The sequence below is a fragment of the Lathyrus oleraceus genome, chromosome 2 (assembly GCF_024323335.1).
Source record: "Lathyrus oleraceus cultivar Zhongwan6 chromosome 2, CAAS_Psat_ZW6_1.0, whole genome shotgun sequence".
Classification (NCBI taxonomy): Eukaryota; Viridiplantae; Streptophyta; class Magnoliopsida; order Fabales; family Fabaceae; genus Lathyrus; species Lathyrus oleraceus.
Genome location: NC_066580.1, coordinates 486,234,776 through 486,258,246, shown reverse-complemented (window position 1 = coordinate 486,258,246; position 23,471 = coordinate 486,234,776). Strand labels below are relative to the sequence as shown.

At 32.6% G+C, this 23,471-nt stretch overlaps 1 protein-coding gene across 1 annotated transcript; it reads right to left on the bottom strand.

Annotated features, from left to right (window-relative positions):
- Window positions 1-17,821: 17,821 nt before the first annotated feature.
- LOC127120780 (protein PAM71, chloroplastic) lies at window positions 17,822-22,998 on the bottom strand. Its single transcript, XM_051051320.1, has 11 exons — window positions 22,670-22,998; window positions 22,363-22,608; window positions 21,510-21,563; window positions 21,246-21,307; window positions 20,769-20,837; window positions 20,238-20,289; window positions 19,950-20,024; window positions 19,692-19,821; window positions 19,275-19,345; window positions 18,620-18,667; window positions 17,822-18,116 (listed from the first exon to the last, which is right to left on the bottom strand). The coding sequence occupies exons 1-11, from the start codon at window positions 22,856-22,858 to the stop codon at window positions 18,045-18,047; spliced, it is 1,068 nt and encodes a 355-aa protein (XP_050907277.1). The 5' UTR covers window positions 22,859-22,998; the 3' UTR covers window positions 17,822-18,044.
- Window positions 22,999-23,471: the final 473 nt, after the last annotated feature.

Sequence of the window (23,471 nt, the reverse complement as noted above, 5' to 3'; positions counted from 1 at the left end):
ATGTCTTATAGGGGTTGATTGTTTATGTTTCGTTACTTGTCAATTTAATATTTTTGGTTTATTTGTCGTAACTGAGTCTTCTCACATAGTTGCATATTCTAGGGTTAAGTGCTAAATCGTTTTACAAATGTATATATCGAATTATTTGTTTAAAGTCAATGCAATAGAGTTCTAGTCAATTAATTGGAGTTTTGGATCAAGAAACACATGAAAGAATAGAATGATTGAAATCGTACCAAGTCTCGATTCAAATAAACACTTTATTTTTATTTTGTAAAAATTGAATCTGAAAAACAGAATTTTACTTATGTATATTTGATTCGAATTAAAATGCTTGATTCAAATCAAAGAAATGTCTTATTCGAATCATAGAGATCTTGATTCAAATTACAAAAAGGCTTGACTCGAATAATAACATGGATGTAGATTTTGAATTTTGGATATGTATTTTTGTATCGAATCATGAATTTTTCTAATTCAAATCAATGACTCGAATCATGAAAAATATTGATTCAAATCGAATAAACAATTTTTGTTTGCTTTTAGTTCTTTATTAAAATCATTCGCTTTCTTGACTCGATCTATACCCCTATTTGCACTTTACTCGAATCAAATGAGTATTTTCTCTCATTTTTGTGTCTTATCTCCAAGATATATAAATCATTTTTCAAAATTTTGTTAGACGATAGACTTAGATCTATTCACTCTCCTTTCAGATCTAGGCATATCGTCTAACAAGTGGTATCAGGAGCTCAAGTTAATTTCGTGCTTAAGATTTGCTTATTAGATAATGACTACCAGATCTAAATGGGCATACAATGGAGCATCAATTTTTGACGACGAAGGTTATTGAAAAGCTTGTATGCGTATCCATATCAACTCAGTTGATAAGGGTGTATGAGACGTCATCATCAATGGTCCTCATGAAATTATTATGACCAATGGTGAATGTGTCGTCGTACCAAAACCAAAAAATCAATGAAATGATAATGATAAGAAATTGTGGACTTACGATTGAAAAGCACAAAACATTCTCATATTCTCACTCGGTGTTGATGAATTTTATTGTGTTTTCCATTGTGAAACTGTCAAGGCTATGTGAGACGCATTACAAGTTACCCATGAGGGAACTAATGAGGTCAAACAAGCTTGGATCAACATATTGAATCAAGAGTTTGAACTCTTTCGTATGAAGCACGAAATTAATCAGACTTTGATATCACTTGTTAGACAATACGCTTAAATCTAGAAGGGCGTGAATATATCCCGAGTTAAAAAAAACTTGACAAAACTTAGTTTGAAAAATTTATGACGCAGAAGCAAGTTACAAATATCTTGGATCAAAAATCGTCTAACCGAATTCGCTATCAAAAAGCTCGGATATACGTATTAAAGGCAACAATATGATAATGATTCACAAATCGATCAACTACAACTAATCACAACTAGTTGAATGCAAAGTAATATGAATAAGTCTATCTCCAATGATAATTCACATAAAAATACAAGTGTGACAATTTGTCGAACATTTAGCGTACGATCAATAATGTTTGGAATTCTATGTGGTTTTATTGTTTTAGAAATTCAATCACAACCAAATGGTTTGTGATCTACACAACAACACCAATTTCAAAATATGTTCAAAATTATGATTAAACAATATTGATCAAATGATCAATGCAATTGATAATTTACGAACCAAAAATAAAAGAGAGATAAAGAAAAAGAGAGAGTACACAATGATTTGTTTAGGAAGTTCCCCAATCGACCTCGATATGTGTACGTCTGCCCTCAATTCAAATTCGAATTGAGATATTATATTATATCTTACTTTGAAAATGTGTGAATACAAGAGATGAAGAAATCTAACCTTACAAACCCTATGTTTGATGTTGATTCTACCACCTCCAAAACCCGTGATCAAAGATTGATCAAGTAACCAACAATGATGTTTCAATTCACCGTTCTCGTGCCACTTCTTTGAAAGAAATCCATTGTTCTTCAAAACTTTCAATAGGTCGAATTAATTCCAAGTGCACACTTGTTGAAACCCGAGATTTACAAATGTGATCCACCGTTCAACTTTTCTCCTTTGCTAAGAACCTCCTGTTCTTCAAAGACTTCACTAGATCGGATCCAGACTGCATAATCTTGTCCAAACCCTAACGACCTTGAAGGAAAACCCCATCTTGATTTTATAATTTGAAATCCTCAAAGTTCTCAACCCAATATCAATGGTACAAACAACCTAATTGAACGTTACCAACCCTAATCTAGATGACACCCAATCAAAAAATGATTATGTGTAGTTTGATTGTGCGTATGCATAGAAGAGAGATTGAAGATGATGAGAATGCTTTAAAATCCCAATTTCATATAGGTTTTACTCAATATAAACCTTACTAGACAATGATGCATGTACGAAGTATTTATATGCATGCATGTTTGGAGGAAAAAAGAATGCACAAAACTTGGAAAAACTATGAATTTTTGAAAATTTTCGTCGCATAGGTCGATCTATGAAAGTCATGCGTCGACATGTTCGACGCGTAGGCCGACCTGTATAAGATCACACGTCGATATGCGTATACCATGTGATGCCTATGTGTCGACCTGAAGAGGCGACACATGAGTCAGAACTTACATGCTTCAATACTGTAGCATGGGTGTTGACTTATGGAATGAATGTGTCGACCTATAGTATAATTTTTTTCCTATAGGTCAACTTATAAACGTATGTGTCGACCTATAATGCAAGTTTTCACAAAAAATCATTTTTCATGCAAATTTTGATACTTGAGACCTTTTCCAAGTTGTTTCCAAGTGCTTATATGCTTCATAATGCAAAGATGCGCATAGAGAATAAGAGGATATTGTCCAATATATATTAACGCTAAAGTATCCCAGTTTTGACATCATGCAAAATAAATCTAACGGAAGTTGCACTCACATACTCACCATTTTTTATGATGGAAAAACTTGAGACGATGCCTTTCGTGTTTTCAATGAAAGGCTCCCTCTGAATATGTGCATCCTAACTTCATCTTGCTTCTACCCCACATAAAAAAGAAACGAAACAATCCATGAGAAGTATCTTAAATAACGCATAAGCCAATGTAACACACAAATGCGGTTTGCAAAGATAAGAACATAAATACAATAGCACTCACATAGATTGATTTTCATATTGAAAAAGAATGTCTAAACATAAATACAAGCATATAAAGCAATAATAGAACATGATTGCCACAACTTATGCCAAATAACATAACACAAACATGAAAGATGAAAGATACAATGAAATAAAAAACTATTGAGTTGCTATAAAAGCGACACGATCATATGTCATATGCCTTTGATGCTCCCGAAATGCTACACACGCATGTGCTCTAGCAAAACGATATAAAGATTTACCACCACACAAACCAAAAACATAGATGTTACCATAACAATGACACACAACAAGAATTTTGATAACATTATAACATGTTCACCCATATTTTATGCAATAATAGATAACAAGCCAATGCACCAAAAGCAACTTTCAAGCATATGGAGAGAATAGCACAAATTCACTATAAGCATATAATTGACATACATCAATATATATATATATATATATATATATATATATATATATATATATATATATATATATATATATATATTTGGAAGTGAACATTCATGAACTATTTCATACATCGAATATCAATTATTTGGAACACAAATAACATGCAAAAGGAAAAACTTACTTATAAAAGGGGGAAAAGGAAAATGGAAAAATACTACCTTTCTTATGAATTGATGAAGAATGATCTTTGAAGTGTTTGAACTTCCAAGGAAAGTTAGAGCAAAAATATATAAAGTGCATGCAATAAATCATACTTAGGCAAGATTTGAGATATCAAGTATCCCCAGTTCCTTTCGAATGTTGAAAAACGGTTCGGTCGTAAGAGGTTTTGTAACGATATCCGCAATTTGATTTTTACTATCAACATGACGTCTCCTTTCTCAACATGGTCATGTAGGAAGTGGTGACAGATGTGTCGACCTATAATGCCAGTTTTCATAAAAAAATATTTTTCATGCATTTTTTTGATGCATGGGACCTTTTGCAAGTTGTTTACAAATGTTTTTATGTTTCATAATGCAAAGATGCACATAGAGGATCAGAGGATACCGTCCAATATATATTAATGCTAAAATATCATGGTTTTGACATCATACAAAATACATCCAACGAAAGTTGCACTCATAAATATCTCTCACAATATTTTATGATTTAGAACATGCAACACTTTTCTCTCAAATTTCCGAAAGCGTTTTGTATTTTTCTTTGAGTTTGCAACCAAAATTTCTCTTCATCTTAAACCTCTAGCTTCTACCATTGTTGTTTAGTTTTCCTTCTTAACCTATGGTGTGAGATCTATTTAGGGAGGTTTGTTTGTTATTAACATTTTGCGATAGTTTGAAGATTTTAGGTTGACATCTTTGTGTGGTTGAGGTTGGTATTGACAATCCAGCAGAAAAAAGAAGGGTTTTCTTTTCTCTAAGATTGCTTTGGTAAAGACTATGTGAAAGTTGCTACAGACAGAGCTCTAGTTTCTATTACTTTTAGAAAAATCAAGTCCCAGACGAGGAACCAATAGAATTTAGGAGAAGTTGTTGTGGAACAATCACTTAGAGTAGAATATTTGAATTTGGAAGGTGGTGGTTGAGATCGAGTGAAGATCTTGCAGAGATCAGTTTCAGACTCTGTATACATTTGAAGAGAAGATTTAGATCAAAGATTATTTAATTTTAGCATTATCTTGAATTTTGTGATTGTATTAAAAGATTGTATAAATCATCGAATCATTGGAAAATGGAGTAGGCACAAAGCAAGGACGAATATGTTGAAACACTATAAATTTGACGTTTTATCTCTCTTTTCCTATCTCTTTTATATTTCGTTTAGACTCAAATGTTTATGTTTTAATGTTTTCTTAAAAATTGCATGTTGTTAGATTTATCGCATTAATAGAGATTTAATGTATAAAAATTAGGCCTGTGTTATATCAAGATTCTAAACATTCTTACTTTTGATTGAATATGATAATGTAATAATACTTTTCTCATTCAATTGAATAACTTTGATTTTCACATCTAACCGAATTTAGGTCAAATGAAGTGTTGATTGATTCAGTATCTTCATTTATTATTCATTTTGTTTATGGTTTAATTGTATACTACGATCAATTCAATATCATATATTTTGCACGAAAATTCCGCTAGCGATTTTTATCAAATTCTAATTTCGAAAAGATTTTTTTAAAATTGGTTTTGTTAGGAACAATCTATTCAAGCCCTACTTTAAACCATTTGAATTCCTATTCTCCTCCAATAACTGGCTTCAGAGTTGTTCTTTTGATTAGGTCTAATGAGTCTAAAAATTAAGATTGTGGGTAACGATGATCCGAAGAGAGCATACAATAGAGCCCCGATTTTTAAAGGCGAAAACTATGCTTATTGGAAGGATAATATGTACATTCACTTAATGTCAATAGATACAATGTTTTTGGTAACTATCGCGAACGTACCATTTATCCCCAAAAGTGATGTTAATGGTTGTAAAATTCCCAAAGGATTGGAAAGATGACGAAAAAATGCATCTTATGACTTTAAGACGAGAAACATACTCAATTCTGTGTTAAGGGCAGAAGTGTATTACTACATTTCACATCATAAAACTGCACAGACAATGTGAAATGCTCTTCAAGTGCTCTATGAGGGTACTGAAGATGTAAAGGAATCTAAAATTAACATGTTAACAGAGGAATATGAACTATTATATATATAACCCAGTGAAACTGTGGAATTCATGCAGATTCATTTTCTCCACTTCATCAATAACTTCAAAAACTTGGATAAATCTTTTTTCTAACCAGGATTATACTAACAAAATTTGAGATCAATGTGCAGCGGAATGACAACCTAAGGTAACCGCCATTAAGAAATCACACGATCTAAAATCTTTGGACATATCAACCTTATTAAGAAAAACTTAATCAACATGAAAATGACTTGAAAAGACTTGCTGCAAGTGAAGTCAATGCAAAAAAGAAAGAGAAAGCAAAAGAAGAGAAACAAAAAATATCCTTGAAAGCATCCTCTTCCAAAGCAAGAAAGTAAAGGAAGATGATGCAAGTTTTGACGAACATTCTTCCAAAGAGTAAGAAATGAGTTTATTCGTCAAACAATAGATTAAATATATAAAGAAACACCGGTTCAAGGAAACATAATTGATTTGAACCAATGAATATAAATAGGTACAACCTCCTCCCATTGTTTGTCATCCCTCTCTTGCAATTTTATTCTTCCTTATTCTTGTGTTTTTTTCCTATTATAATTATCATCAAGGCTCCAAATATAATGAGAACCTCAAGAAGTGCTTTAAATGCCATCTGCTTGTCAGGATTATTTTCATCTCAAGATCAAGAGATTCGGTTCAACTTAGAGTTTTCAAAAAAAAATGATTCTCAAATCTTGTAACATGATAGAAACATTTTTCTAGGATTGTGAACTTCTGAAGTTGTTTGAAGATGCATCCCTGAAGAGTTTCATCTATGATGTCCTAGAGGAGATGTGCTCAACTTTAGTGAATATGTTTTACTCTAACCTCAAGTAAGTTGGAGGGATTATCACAAGCGGAGTAAAGCAACACCAAATCAAGCTGACCCTTCAAGAACTCCCTGAGATCTGCAATCTTCCTTACTCATAACCAGAAACTAAAAGTATCAAACATTCTCATTTAAATGTTGCTACTTCCTTTCTTCTTGATTCAAATTATGGTATTCCTACTCATTCAATATGAGGGAAATATTCCCTAATACTCATATCACTTATTATGCGGTTTTAAATATTCTTACTCAAAGAAACATATAACATAGGTTGTCACAGTTTGGAAAATTTATAACATAGGGGAAACAAATTTAGAAAGCGTTATTGCTCACATGGTTGAAAGCAAGGCAAAGGATATGTCGTTACCATACGATGGGTTGGTTATGCAAATTTAAAATATGCCAATTTCAACTTTGAGGGTAAGGAAGCCAAATATAAATACATTGGGATAAGAGGTAGCATACTGAATCAAATGGGAATAGACATCGAAGCAGGAGTATTATCCTACATAATTAGCAGCAAAGAAAAAGAAATCTCATTTAATGAATTCTCTCCTCCTCAACAAGTAAAAGTGTATCTCTTGGAGGAATTTGACTTTAAAATTCTAGAAACAACTCCAACCAAAGCTTTCCTAAAGAAAATTATGAGGCAGAAGAGGGTTAATAAGAAAATGAATGCTCTAGCCGATATGCTTGCTAAATTTGGATCTCACAAGACCTCTGGGGTAATCAACAATGAAAACCATGTGCTTTAGAGTAGCTTTCCTAGTTATATTTATGTATTTATTTGTATTTTTAATATCTTTTAGTTATTTCATTTGTACTTGAAATATGTTATCTAAATTAATGAAGTATGTTTTTCCCTTAAATGTTTATGCATATACCCAAACTTTCACAATACTCGCTCGAGTAGATGTGGTACATATATTGATACCCACAAGCCAACCATCCAGGATACCAACATATCACCTCCAAAGGTCGTGCATAATGATTCACCATATGGTTTGAAACAACTATCATCTACCATAATATGGTTGAGAGCAAGTTTGTGCGAATCATTTGTCAGACTCCCTATGATTGGGATAGTCGAGCATACACGTGGAAACTCTTCGGTATAATGGGAAACATACTCCCACCTGATGATACTTAGAAAATTCTAAAGGATCCATGCCTGAATATGTTTAAGATGAAAATCAATAAGAGTGTAGTACAAGTATTATGAAATTAATAATAAACATGTAAATAAATTGCTTGAAATAGACAATTATTTCTTGTAATCTCTCGTCTTTCTTTGAATAACTTTATCTAACTTAGAGTACAGGTAAACCAAACAATATACTGTAAATACAAGCTTCTATCATTATCTTATGTTTTTATGAATATAAAGGATCAAGTTCAAATACATTATCAAAGAAGGCAAAAGCCTAAAGTTTCAAGAAATTGGTTATGTTAAAACTTGGTACTCAAGTAATCTTTAAAGCATTGGACAAAGATGATTTGATCATTGAGCTAAAAGGTATCAATTGCAATTATATTTTGTATATCACTTAATGAGCTCAGAACAAATCATGCATTTTACTTCCAACATTCATTGAACATTTTAAAGCCATTTGGAAATGATCTCCACTATTGTAAGTTGTATTTAAATAATTTCAAACAGCTGTAACTGGTTACATAAAACCTGTAACCGGTTACATGCATGAAAACTTAGTTTTATTTTTAAAATGTCACAGTTGTAACAGGATACAACATTATGGTAACTGATTACCACTTAAGCATCATCATGTTTTCATATTCAGTGTTGAATCCAATGATTTCCAAACTTTGGTCATGAATCATGGGAATGCTTCATGTCATTGTACTCCTTCCAAGAGGTAAGTTTTGAATATAAATAACTTTGATTTATAAATTTCAAATTCATCTCTTCCGGTGTATTCAAAATTTTAAATCTTTCTCACTTTCATCATTAAGTGTTTTTGTGACTAAACTTTGTGAAACTTATTACATAATTTTAAAGTATCATTGAAAGTTTCATATTAAGTTATGTTCGCTTAAAGTCTTATACATTGCGAACTGTAACATTTAGAAGGGAAAATCAATTTCTACATAATTGATTCAAGTGCAAAAACTTCTACATCTATTATCTAAATTTTGTTATTGATCACTAAGTGTTTAGTGATCATTGTGTTGTATTAGAAAGTAGTGTGCTTTTTACTCAAGTGTAAAAGAAAGTGGTGTATTTTCTTGTTTATGTTAGAAAAGTTTATGAGTGACCTTGGTGTGAGGATCATATATATTCTAACATAGTGAAATCTCTCACAGGATGCGAGGGAACTAGACGTGCCCTTGTTTGGAAAGAAGAACTAGTATATATCCTGGTGTTCTTTATTTTTCTGCATTAATTTTATGCACTTTACTTCATATATTCATCATTATAAAAATAAGAACATAAGTATCATCACTAAAAAACTAGATTTTTTCTTAAAATACCGGATAATCTAATTCACCCCTTCTTAGATTACTTTAAATACTTACATTTGGTATCAGAGCGGGTTATAGGTAACTTGTTCCTAAGATCCAGAAAATGACTTCCATTAATCCGGTTTTTAGAGACAATGGTAGTAACACCAAGCCTCCTTGCTTTGTTGGAGAATACTATAATTTTTAGAAGATCCGCATGAGAGCATATATTGAGGCATCAGACGATGATATTTGAGATGTTGTAGAAAATGGTTTGTTCATTCCCACAAGTGTTGTCAATGGCGTTGGTACATCCAAGATCAAAAGTGATTAGGATGAAGATGATAAGAAAAAAATTATCTATGACAAGAAGATGAAGAACATGCTTCAATCAACACTTGAAATGGATGAGTTTTTTCGTGTTTCTTAATGCACAACAAGGAAATAAATGTGAGATACGTTAGAAGTTACTCATGAAGGAACCACGAAAGTGAAAAGATCAAAATTGAACATATTATCTGAAGAATATGAATTGTTCAGAATGCAGCATGAAGAATCAATTATTATCTTGGAGAAAAGATTCTCAAACTTGACAAATCACCTGACAACGTTTGATAATTTTTTTCTAATGATGAACTTAATCTTAAAATTCTTAGATCTTTAATCAGGGTATGACAACCGAAAGTGACGAAGATATAGGAAACTAAGAGCCTATCAAATATGACGTCCGTAACATTATTAAGAAAATTTTAAAAGCATGAGATTTAACTTGGAAGACTAGGTAAGCATGAGGTTCAAGAAAAGAAATCCAAAAGTATTGCTTTAAAAGACGATTCAAGGGAAGAATTGGAAGAAGACTTACCAGATGAAGATGAAAACTTCATTCTTCTTGTAAAAAGGGAGAAAGGAATCAAAATCCAAAAATGAATATATTGCATGAGATGATAATGAAGTAAGTTCATCATTCGATTCAGAAAGTGAAGAATCTGCAAATCTTGCATTAATGGCATCACATTATTCTGATTATGAAGAAAATGAGGTTTGTTATGAAAAAATTTCTTATGATAATGATGCACAAGAAGCAATAAATGAATTACTTAATGAATGTAAAATTCTATACAAAATGGTGTCAACATAAAAGAAACAAATTTCATCTCTTGAAGATAAAACTCACACTATGCAAAAAGATTTTGACAAAGAAAAACAGAACTCTACATGCAATGATTGTAATTCGTTTTCTTTTCACATAGTCCAATTAAAAAGAGTTATTGAAAGATATGAAAATGGACAAATTAGATTGGAACGTGTCCTTAGTAGACAAATATATTCCAATGATAAAAGTGAACTTGGTTATTCAAAATTTGACAAGTCAAGTACTAGTAAAACTATCTTTGTCAAGGAAAGTGACCAATCCAATAAAGATAAAGTTAATAAAGTGAAAAATGTTTATCGACATCCTAAGAAAAGGTTTTTTAAAACAAAGTCTTATGTTCTTAGATATATAAGTAACTTTGTTCCTGCATGTTTCTATTGTGGTTTAAAAGGTCACACACTTAATGTTTGCTATGTAAGAAGTTTTAGTGTTTATAATGGTCATTATGTGTGGATTAAGAAAAGAAATAATTATCAAGGACCGAAGACACATCGAGTACCTAACAAATCCTAATTTATTTTTGTAGGTATGCTTGAATACAACTACAAATGTGTGGTATCTTTATAGTGGTTGTTCTAAACACATGATTGGAGACGAGGACAAATTTTCATCTCTAGTATTAAAGATCGATATGTCACATATAGAGACAATAACAAAGGAAATATTCTTGGCATGAGAAAAGTTAGATCACTAACTCTCATAACAATTGATGATGTACTATGTGTAGAAGGATTAAAGCACAATCTTTTAAGCATAAGTCAACTTTGTGACAAAAAATCAATTTCACCAAAGATGAGTGCATAATTGAGATGAAGCCACTCATGAGATAAAGATTGTGGGTAAGAGAATAAATAACATTTTTTTATGATTTATTTAGATGATTTATATTTGAAAATAAAATGTCTTGTGGTAAGAAATAATGATGCATAGCTTTGGCATAATAGAATTTCCCATATTCATATGGAACATTTCAACAAATTAGTCAAACATGATCTTGTTATTTGTTTACCAAAGATAAAGTTTATCAAAGATAAATTATGTGATGCATGTAAAAAAGAAAAAAAAATCGACTTTCAAGCCAAATAATATGGTAACAACCACAAGGCCACTTCAATTGTTGTACATGGACTTATTTGGTCCATCAAAGACAAGAAGTTTGGGATGTAATGTATATGATTTAGTTATTGTAGATGATATTTCTAGATATTATTGGACACTATTTTTAGTGCAGAAAAACAACGCATTCAAGGCATTCAATAAGTATGCAAAGCAAGTGCAAAACAAAAAAATCTACGAAGATTGCATCAATTAGAAGTAACCATGGTGGAGAATTCCATAATGCATCATTTGATGAATTTTGTGTGGAAAGTGGCATCTTTCATAATTTTTCAGAACCAAGGACTCCTCAACAAAATGGAGTAGTTGAAAGAAAGAATCGATCCATAATTAAACTTGCAAGAACCATGCTAAGTGACTAGAGTTTACCAAAGTACTTTTAGGCGGATGCGATAAGCATGTCATGTTATGTAAGCAATATGGTAATCATTAGGCCAATCTTGAAAAATACTCCATATGAAATCTTCAATGGAAGAAAGCCACATATTGCTCACTTTCATGTTTTTGGATGTAAGTGCTTTGTCCTCACCAATGACAAAGACAATCTTGATAAGTATGATGAGAAATCCAACGAAGATATTTTTCTTTGTTACTCTATCTTAAGTAAGGCATATAGAATTTATAATAATTTTTTTTATCTATTGAAGAATCTATGTGTGCATATTTTGATGAATATAACTCCTCCAAGGAGGACATAGTTGTTTGTGATGATGATGATATTTTAGAAGTACCTACGGAAGACATTGCCAAAAATGATGATAATGAACAATCAGGACACAGAGGAAATCATTAAACAAGATCAAAATCAAAGTGATCTTCCTAAAGAATGGAGAATCCAACATGATCACCCAATATACAACATCATTGGTGACATTAGCAAATGAGTATCAACAAGACTAAATCTCAAGGATGTTTGCTTTAATATGACATTTATTTCTCAAATAGAACCTTCAAAAATTAATGAAGCTTTAGAGGATGACCAATGAATACTTTCCATGCAAGAAGAATTAAATCAATTTGAAAGAAACCAAGTTTGGGAACTTGTTCCTAGACCAAATGGTAAACACGTCAAAGGTACAAAATGGGTGTTTAAAAGTAAACTTGATGAGAATGGTATAATTGTTAGAAAAAAAGGCAAAATTGGTGGCCCAAGGATACAATCAAGAAAAAAGAATTGACTTTGAAGAAACACTCACTCTGGTTGCAAGGTTATAAGCTATTAGATTATTACTTGCTTATGCTTGTTCATTAAAATTTCAGTTATTCCAAATGGATGTCAAAAGTGACTTCTTGAATGGATACATCACCTATGTTAAACAGCCTCGTGGGTTTGAAGACTTCAATAATCTTTCACATATCTATAAGTTAAGAAAGGCTCTTGATGGCTTGAAGCAAGCACCAAAGGTTTGGTATGATAGACTTAGAAATTTTCTTTGTGAAAAGGATTTGAAAAAGGTAAGGTTGTATTGCATTATTCATTAAGAAAATCAAAAATCATACCTTATTAGTTCAAATCTACGTTGACCACATCATATTCAGATTAAAAAATAAAGACATAGGTGAAGAATTCTCAATGATGATGAAAGGAGAATTCAAGATTTCCATGATGGGTATGCTGAATTGTTTTCTTGGACTTCAAATTTAGAAATTAAAGAATGACATCTTCATCAACCAATCCAAGTATTGCAATGAATTGTTAAAGAAATTTGATATGGACAATTACAAAGAAATGACTACTCCAATGGGTTCCAGAATATATGTTGATCAAGACGAATATAGTGTTCCTATTATTATAACAAAGTATCAAGGTATGATTGAATCTTTACTTTATATGATGGCAAGTCGTCCTAACATTATAGATAATAGATATAAGAGAATGTGAAGATAAAGAGCGGTCACATCATTTAAAAGGGTGCACATGGATTCCAATCTTCAAAGGATGCATCTGAAGATTGTAATCCAAATATATATTTCTTAGCTATTAGTGTTTGCATTTTTGATGAATTTAGGTTGTTGTAGTGTGTACTGCATCAGGATTTCAAACTCCAAATAATGCGAGAGGAACATTTTTAATTTTTCACCAGGATGCAATATAATTCATATGCGTGCAATGAGCAACCTTTTTTACAAATAGGAGAAATTTTTGTGAGCTAAAGGGAGCCGATCAAAAAAATGTGTTATCAAAAGAAATAGATTTTGTCCTGCCACCCCCACTCATACCCAACACCCCCACAATTTTCCATAATACCCAAAAATCTCTCTTAAAATTTTACCAAAAAAGAGCACACGAAAAAATTCAGTAATGGAAGTTTAAAATTCGATAGGATTAGAAAAATCCGGTAGTGTACTTTAAAAATCTGATATGCATTTTTACCGTTTTTTCAAAAACACCGGTGCGTGGAAAAACAAACAGGATTTTTTAAAAAACAACATATATTACCGGATGTTTTTCCAAATTGTTGAAATATTCGGTAGTGTTTAAATCGTCATTTTATTAAAAAGCTCATGCATTTACCAAACTTTTAGATGAGCTACAAAAAATATGATTGTGTAATTTTCAACGATTGAGATTTTGTCGACAATTTTGTACGACTGTGATTGCACCGACAGTTATGTGTGGTCCATAACGAGTCCAAACTTATATAAATAGAGATCGTGTGTTGTTAAAAAAACATCTTAGAATATCTCAATATTTTTTTGTGGCAATTGTGTACTTCAACGGTCTGAGACCTCCTGTTGGTTTTCGGCTACCAGAGGACACCACCGGTCTCGCTGTTATGAGATCCTTATTGGATAATCAGCTACCCCACAACGAGAACATAAAAGGGATAAGACCATGTTTCGTGCACCATAGATTGATACTAAAGAAAATGTGAAATACAACAACATTGAATTGAAGACTGATGAAGATTTAAAGGTTACGTGGAAAATATATTACTGTAGGCAAACAAATGGATCGATTGAGTTTGATGTGGAAATTTCTAGATCTATCAGTGATATAATTATGATGTTGAAATCTCCAAAGTCATCTAGTAGTGTTTATGTTTTGTTATTTATTATTGTTTTGTTAAGTTATATAATCGTCTGCGTTAAGTTATGTTAACACTCTTGTGTTAAGTTATGTTAATTGTCATGTGTTAAATTATATTAATCCCGCAATAATGAAAACAATAATATATTATCTAATAAACTGTACATATCATAAGTCCGAGTAATAATTATAAATAATATATATGAATAATAAAAAAACATAAAAGAATCTACACATGACCACACATGTTATGTGTGAATTGTCTGCGATGAAAAAGTATAAACCTCACCATCTGAGTTTACCAAACTCATGAGGTTATTCATAATGACTCCTATCATCTCTAGACGATGCTAGTCATCCACAATAGTTGGAGGGGTGACACGTCATTAGAAAGTCCCCTAACATCAGAAGGTCCAACATCATGTGCATGCTCAACTAGTGGGATGACACGAGGGTGTGATACAATAAAGTACCACTCTAAGTAACCATCCACACAATATGCATGGAACTGAACCTCCACTGCATGATTTGTAATGGCACGAGCAGAGCTAACAACGTTACCCACAAATCATCTATCAATGCCCTCAACTGGAACAACAAGGATTTGTCGTGGGATGTTCTGAGCATACCCAAACTGGAGTAGACACTTGTCAAGGAAGTGTCTAACGACTAAGGTCTCCCATCGTAGATAACCAAAAAAAGGAAAGTGTCATCAAACTCTCGATGCACTCTATGGTATACGTAGGGTGTCCAAATGACATTGTATATAGTCAACACATCAATCCTCCCCATGTATTCCAAAAGACCACCTGAGTGTGCATGTCTAACCTTCCATCTCTTTGCTCGTGTGGATCCAGTAGTGGTATGACTGACCCTCCTCTCATAAATGGACGGGAGATGCTCGTATATCAACCTTATGAGTCACCTCCATGTCATCCAAAGCCTCTGTTTTAGTATGATGGACCATCTCTATCTCGACCATCATCTGCCTGTCATCTTGGCCTCCACATCCCCAACTGTTATCTGGACATAATCAATAACCGCATCATCGGGCTCATCAATAAGATCTCTGACTCATCCATCAACTCTAACTCCTTTATGTCGGATACTACAGAGTGCGCCAACCTGCTCAGCCATCTTCCTCTTGTGAGAACCAGTCGGAGATACTCTCCCCACTCGAATATGCGAATTCTCTACGACATCTGCCCTTGCACGACCCTTGTTGCAACTCTGTCATGCTGCCTAGAAGCAATTATCCCGTCCAGTCATCTCGTTCTTACTGCAAAAAAACGAAGAACTATGAAATTCAAGATCTTTTTAAAATCTGGAAATCAGCATGGCTTTCTCGATTTTTTCAAAAAATTCGGTTAACCATCTCAAGATTGTCTTGTACCATTTTTTTTTTGAAAAATTCGGTATGCTTGTATGCAATTTTACAATACTTTTCAAGGAACAAATAGAAATGCATGCATTTTTACCGAATTTTTCAATATATCCGATAAAAATGCATGAGAAACATGAGTTTTTACCAGATTTTTAAAAATATAATGCATGAAAAACATGAGTTTTTATCCGACATTTCAAAAAATTCAGTAAAAATGCATATCTTTTATGAAAATTCCGATAAAAAACTTAAATTTCTGGTCAAATTGTATACTTACTTGGAAAATTTTGGTAGTTGGCTTGAAAATCCAGTAAGACACACAACTTTTTAAAAAATTTAAAACGGTACAAATGAATAATCAAATGAAATTTTAATATGTGCAATATTTGAAATGGTGTCATATATGAGGAGATGGCAGAACAAAATCTTAATTAATGTAGTTGAGCCTAACTCAATCCTACAAAACCGGTTGGTAGAGCGAGAATTGTCTCCACTTATAAACACATGTTCAGGTCATATATTATCCGATGTGAGACTCTTAACACGCCTCATGCTCATGACTAGACAACTGGAGCGTGAAAATAAATGATGGGTGACCCGATAGCGGAAACCATAGTAGGTGGCCCACCGGATCTTAAACAAGACTCTGATACCATGTTGAAATACAAGAGACTAAGAGACATTTGAATAAACTATAATAACATCATGTCCGATAAAAATAAGCATAATTAAAATATCTTTTATCAAATCACAGTACATAACTTCAAAAGCAAACCAAAATTACCAAAATTGATAAGAACTTCACCATACAGAAATTGGGAATTAGTTTCAACATAGATGATAAAATCTCTATACTACAAGTGTGTGTCCCTAATTGGCACGACTCTCAATATAAATTAGATACCTTCGATAAATTTGACACCAACTTATGTAGTTTGAAAAGACTGAGATGACTTAACTGAGCATGAATAGTGAGTGAAGAATCGTTGGCTGAGCATGTCTGAGATGACACTGAGAGATAATATTGACCTTGAGACTCACATCCGACATCAATCGTCTGTCCCGAACTTTGATCCTGCAGGGTAACATTATTGTTAGTAAAAGTGACACTACAATCAAGAGCACGAGTTAAACGATTGACTGGAAGTAAATTAAATGAACAATTAGGTACATAGAGGACAAAAGTAAGAGAGAGAGAGAAGGTAGAATTTGAACAGTATCAATTCCTTCGGATCAAGTTTGAGAACCATTGGTAGAAGTTATAGCAGGTAAGAAACCAGATGTAGAGAGGGAAGAGAATTTTTTTTATTACCGGTAACATGATCAGACAAACCAGAATCAAGGACCCAAGGTCCAAGAGAAGATAATTGAGGGACACAAGTAGATGAATTAACCAGAATCAAAGACCCAATGTCCAAGAGAAGATAATTGAGGGAGACAAGCAGATGAATTACCAGTGTGTGCTAACGAAGCAGTAGAATCTAAGTTCTGATAATTCTGATACCACCCAAGAAAATCATTGTAAAGTTACGAGGAGTAGCCATGAGTATCTAAATGTCACCGGAAACAATAGTGACGACGACAGTATAGTGGTGATTGGAGAATTTTGAAAACTGATGCTAGAATGAGTTACAACAGTGTATGGAAGACAACCCGGAAAGAGTCACGACATTTCTTAACATAATATCAGAGTCATATATTATCCAATGTGAGACTCTTAACAACTACAATCCCTGATTTATTAGAAAAAAATTGACTTTTATTATGGTCACGTATAAAGTAACACAAAGGGTAATAGATTGGATAGTGTATAAATTTTTATTTTTTTTAATAATATCATTACATATTTCATATGTCAAGTGTTATGTAAAAATATACTAATTTAAATTTAAATGAGAATTTTCAGTCTACAGTTAGTTCTATAATATAGATATCTAACTTAACATTATTGAACTATATAACATTATATAAGTGTTAGTAGTGTAATGTGATTGCTCATCTAGCTAAAATTGAAAATGTCACAGTTAAAAATTTCTCTATTATATTATTTTAATAACTATCGGGACATAATTTATAAGGATTACAATGAAAGGTAGATGCACTGTTGCTACAAATGATGGTATAAGTTTTTTTCTTTACAGACGCCATTAACAAATTTTTGTAAAGAGGGTGCAGATAAAATTGTGGAAGTCAGTACATTCTCGCTGCCTTTGAACAGAACATATACTGCACTTCAAACATCTATTGTACAATTTCAAACACGGTTACTGCAGCAAAAACGAGAAAGAGAACACCTCCAATGTAGGCAATAACCTTCAAAAGAAATGAAAATACTGTTTTTAGTTCATAGCTCCATGAGGTAATATTCCAAACAGATACACAAAATACTTCAAACACAAAGCACTATCAAGTATTATCTACAGAATGTAAAGTGTGGTCACTGGTCAGCAGAACGTTAAAACATGCATGTGGTTATGATAAATTGCTCTTAATAACCGCCTAAACATGTTGCTGCGATTCATAGATGCCACACATATTTTATACAGCAATTCCGATGCTGAAAATTTCCATGACCTATAATCTATAGGCAGCTCCAATTCAAGAAAATAATTTTGTAGATCACATTTCAACTTCTACTACATGGTCTAAAATCTCACATTAGGTTCCATTAGTCAACGAATCTAATTGATATGAAAACAAGCATCTATAGTTCCCAATTTATGAACTCTGGTTCATTTTTTAAATGGAGAAAATCAGGAAGTTGGAACTAACAGACTACAGCATATCAGCAACGAAGGCTACAAGTCAGAAGTTACCTTCTCCGACAAAAATGTCCCAAGTAAAGTACCACCAAGTACGGCTACCTGTATAAAAAAAAGATAGGAGAATATAAAAAATCCCAAAGTTATTTACAGATATGCAATAAGAAATGGTGGGAGGGGTATCTCAACTAGCTTGAAACAATTGAGCTAAAGGTTTAAAGGAGTTGGAGGTCCAGGATTCAAGTCCTCTTAAAAGTGTAAATATATACTAACAATTCGTCATTAAAAAAAAAGGTATGCAATAAGAAAAATAGGCCAGTTGATTCAAGGAATATAAATTATATGTATCAAATTTTCCATGATAGTTAAGGTTTTTCACATATAGATTTCTTTTCATCTTAGTTTTGTTTTTGATCTGGTGGGGGCACCAAATATAGGTCATTGGGAAAAAAAAATAGCTCACCAGAACTCTTAAAGCAGTTACAAAACTAAAATGTTTATAAAGCACTTGGAATTTTTTTTTTTGCACTTTAGCTGGTCATTTTGGAAATTGTTCCAGAAGCGTCAAAGCCAGGACCTCTGGTTAGGCTGGAAGAGACCCCTACCATCTCAACCAAATGCTCTTGGGTACCACTATGTTAATTTTAAAGAATGCATTTACTGTAACTTTCAAAGAGCTGCATCAATTCATTGCTGAAAAGGGAGTTACCAAAGTTGCAACACCATGACCGGCCAGTGATCCAGCTATGACTCCCAGGGGTGAAGAAGCTGCTGCAAGGGCTAAACAGTTGGAGAAAAAAATAGTTCAGAATCATTGAAGGAGTTAAAGTGCAGGACAAAAATCAGCATAGCATGTCTTGCAATTTGAGACAAATTAAAAATTCAACAAGTTAATGATAAACTAATACTGTACTATTCCAAATTTACTGACATCACAACCAGGCATACAAGTAAGGTTTTGTTAATAACAATATATTTAACTTAATTATTTATATATTAGTTGGTTTAATGGGGATTTCGGTGCAAGATGTTTTTATGGTTGAGAAAAATTACTTATGTTCATTAAGAGTGGTCCATATATAATAGAGTTTTATGGACCTACAATTCGAACTTTAGTAGCACTCACCAATTGTAGAGAAAAATGATTTATCACCCCACTCAGCAACAAATACTAAGAGAAAAGTGCTGGCAATTGTGCTAGCAGCAGCTACTATCCCAGCACCATTTCCAGAAAATTCAGAAACTGCCAACTCTGCCTGGTTAAGATAGGAACCATTGCATAGGAAACATCGTGAACTATTTCAAAGTGAAGGAAATTAAAAAATCAGGCTTAAAAATGTACTAGTAAAATCAGGCACATTATGCAGCTAATGCCAAATATTACCTCCTTCTGTTCGTCATCTGATTTTTGGCTATCACTAGACGAGGCATCCAGCAGGGTAGAGACCCCAAAGTACACCTGAAGTCAACTGAAATCTTAACCAAGCGTTTCATTTAAAAATATAGGATAAATTTGTGTACCATAGAAAACACTAATGCAATTTTTTGGGCTAATGATAGTAATGAGATTTGAACCTATGACCTCACAAAAACTATCCTAATCCTTCACCACTATCTCATTCCTAATGACTTATACACTAATGCATTTACATAAACATGGAGGTGAATTTACCAATAGGCAAACAGCAGCAATATCATCAATAGGTAAATCAGTTTGTCCAAACCTGTGCAAAGTAACCTATTAGATGAGTTCTGGAGAAGACATCCTTAATAAACAGTAATTGTTTCTCCTAAAAATATTAGTCTGATCAGATATCAGATTATGCTTTCAAGTTACATGGTTTCAAACACTAAAATATAAATCCAAAGAAGGCATTGAAAAAACTGATAATATTCCTGGAAAACACGGAACTTGGTCAAACTAAAGACCCCCTTGCACCACAAAGAAACTGTTTTTTTTTGCAAATGATTAAAATTTTGTTCCAAAAAAATAAGATTGATAATGTATTATTATAAAACTGTGTTATGGTTGGTCAAAAGGCATTGAAAAACAATATTGGGATCGTGAGTCTTTTCAAACATGTATGTTATACAGTGTTTATTATATTGCTCCGTGTTCACTTTTCCTGTTGTATCATACAACTTGTATGAGTATAACCAATTCATACCAGAGGTAAATAAATCAAGGAAATAAAGAAAAAACCTGAAAGGAAGGAGTTCATCAACATAATGAAAAGTCCGTCCAAGAGCGACAGATATGACAGTCATTGCCCTGCCATAAACAAATAAATTAATAAATATCAATGGTTTGAAGATTATTATTGCATAGCACAAATAAATACGTTGTACACAATGATTAGCATTCATAAAAGTGGTACTGAATGTAAATGTTGACTTCCAGACACAACATAAGCCTGAAGAATATTGTTCAAATGCATCACTTGTCTAAGTTTCAGTAAATATGAGAAGAAAACCATTGAAATCTAGTGATATTGTCCACTAGCTTACACTGAAGAACTTTTATTAGCCAGTTTCACTGTTCTAAATTGTGAAAATATTTTAACCATAATGGCTTGCATTGCATCAACTTATAGAGCGTTGTGAGTAATCATGAAAAACACCTTCAAAACAAAGAACTAAATGCAAGGGCATCTAAATCTCATGAAACATTAAAACATACGCAAGTGCGCCAAATGTCCCAACGAAAACAACACCGGCTGAATTCCTAGCTGCTAACAATGCCTGTATAAAACATCAAACAACCAGATCAAACTTATTTCCAGAGCTTTGCCTCTTCATTTCATTTCACCAGTAAACACACTCTTTGAATAAATCTTAACAGAAAGGAGGTTATCATTTTTTAATATCACAAACTCCTTTCTTCATTTTTTTTGTATTTGGTTTGAAAAGAATGAAAATGAACTAGTGATATATGAGCACTCACTGCAATGAAAAAGGTCTTGTCTCCCAATTCAGAGAAAAATATCAGCAGAAACGCCTGTAATAGCGCACAAAACAAGAAGAACCAGATTAGTCTTTGAATAGCAAGGTAATTTATGTCAAATTACATATAATAGTAAAAGCACAATATAGTCCATGTTAAGACTTTTTTTAATGTTCAGACTCTCTTTAAACAAACAACTTAATAAAGTGTGTATACTTAGGTTTGCAGCTTATAGCACAAGTGCTTCTGTATAAGCCTACTTAAGCTATTTTTATAACAAGATAAAATTAAGTTAAATTGCTTTGGTATATGCTATAAGCAGTTTCCATGAGCTATCTTGAAGAGCTTATGAAAAAAAGCTAAAAAAATATATGAAAAAGGTCATAAGTTATTTTTACAAATTCTCCCAAACAGTCCCAAAACTTATGTTATTAGATAAACTCAAATAAGTTGATCCAAACAGGCTCATATAACATAAACATTTATTAAATAAGTGCCTATAAATAAATTATTTCTATGATAAAAATAACAGAAATTTTAACTATTTTTATATAAGATGTTTTCCTTGCCTATTCGGAAGAGCTTGTGAAAATAAGCTAAAAACAACTTATGGACATGTCATAAGCTCTTTTAATAAGCTCTTCGAAACAGTCTCACAAGTGTTAATGTTAGTAGATAAACTAAAATAAGTCAATTCATACTACTCCTACAATTGTGACCGTAACTACTCCCGGACAACTAGTAGAGTCCACATTATCGTTTGTAGTATAATGATGCTATTCATATTTATTACACAGTTAAAATAAAAAGTAAGTAATTATGATTACAAAAGTAACAGGGAGATTTTCCTAACTGAAGCAAAACCTGTGCTTAAGTCACCGACATCTCCAAATATAGGAATTGAATTCAAACCAGTAGCAAAATCAGAAGCAGCAGCAGCGGGATAAGAATCTCGAAGTGTGAGGAACGCGAAGAACAGCATAAACTTCACAATTCCAATAGATCCACTATCAGCATCGGAAGAAACAATCGGTGTTGCCAATTGACATCCACAATCGGAGTTTTCGGCAGTGGAGTCATCGGAAGAAGTCGCGAATCCCTATGCATGCGAATATGAGTAACGGAATGAAATGAAGAAAGAGATAGGTGGTGGAAATTACCTTGGTGTCCCTTAGAATGCGTGGTGGTAGATTGAGATTGCAGCGAAGAGGAGGAGAAGAGAGAAGTGAGGTGGAGAAAGATGAAGATTGGAGAGTGAAGATGGTGTTAGAACGAAAGATATAAGAAGAGGATGATGCGATTGGGAATGGTTTCGGAAACGAATGGGGTGAATAGTAATGTGATTGCATTTCTAATTCTTCTTCTGAGTTGAGTTTCTACTCTGCTATGCTATCATATGCTTAGCAGTTCGCTATGATTCTCTCTCTGGATAAGTCCCGCGCCACAATTAACCAACCACCTCACCCCTTGTTATCTCAAATATGAATTTTCTCATGGTTTTTCTTTTTATTTTATAAAAAAAATATACTCTGCATGCAACTGCATAAATTAAATTATTAAATCGAGAATGATAACCACAAACAACAAAGTTCTCTATAGATTTCTGGTTAACATAGAAAAATCTTTTGCTATTTAAGTCAAATTCTATTGGCGTTTGTTAGGTAAAAAGTTACCAGTACAAATATTATTTATGGAATATACATGTGAATGGTACTAATAAAATGTGATTTAAATGTTTATCCAATTTATGATTAGCTTCAAGAGAGCATATGTTTATCCAATTTATGATTAGCTTCAAGAGAGCATTTTTTATGCTTAGCTTATGATCGGGAAACATTTTTAAACAGTTTTTTTTTTGAGTTTTATAGTTACTATATTTTGAATAAATAATTGTAAATTTTCAATTTTTATGAATGTTTGCAATAATTTATTTAGTGATCAATTTGAGAGGTTTTAACATTA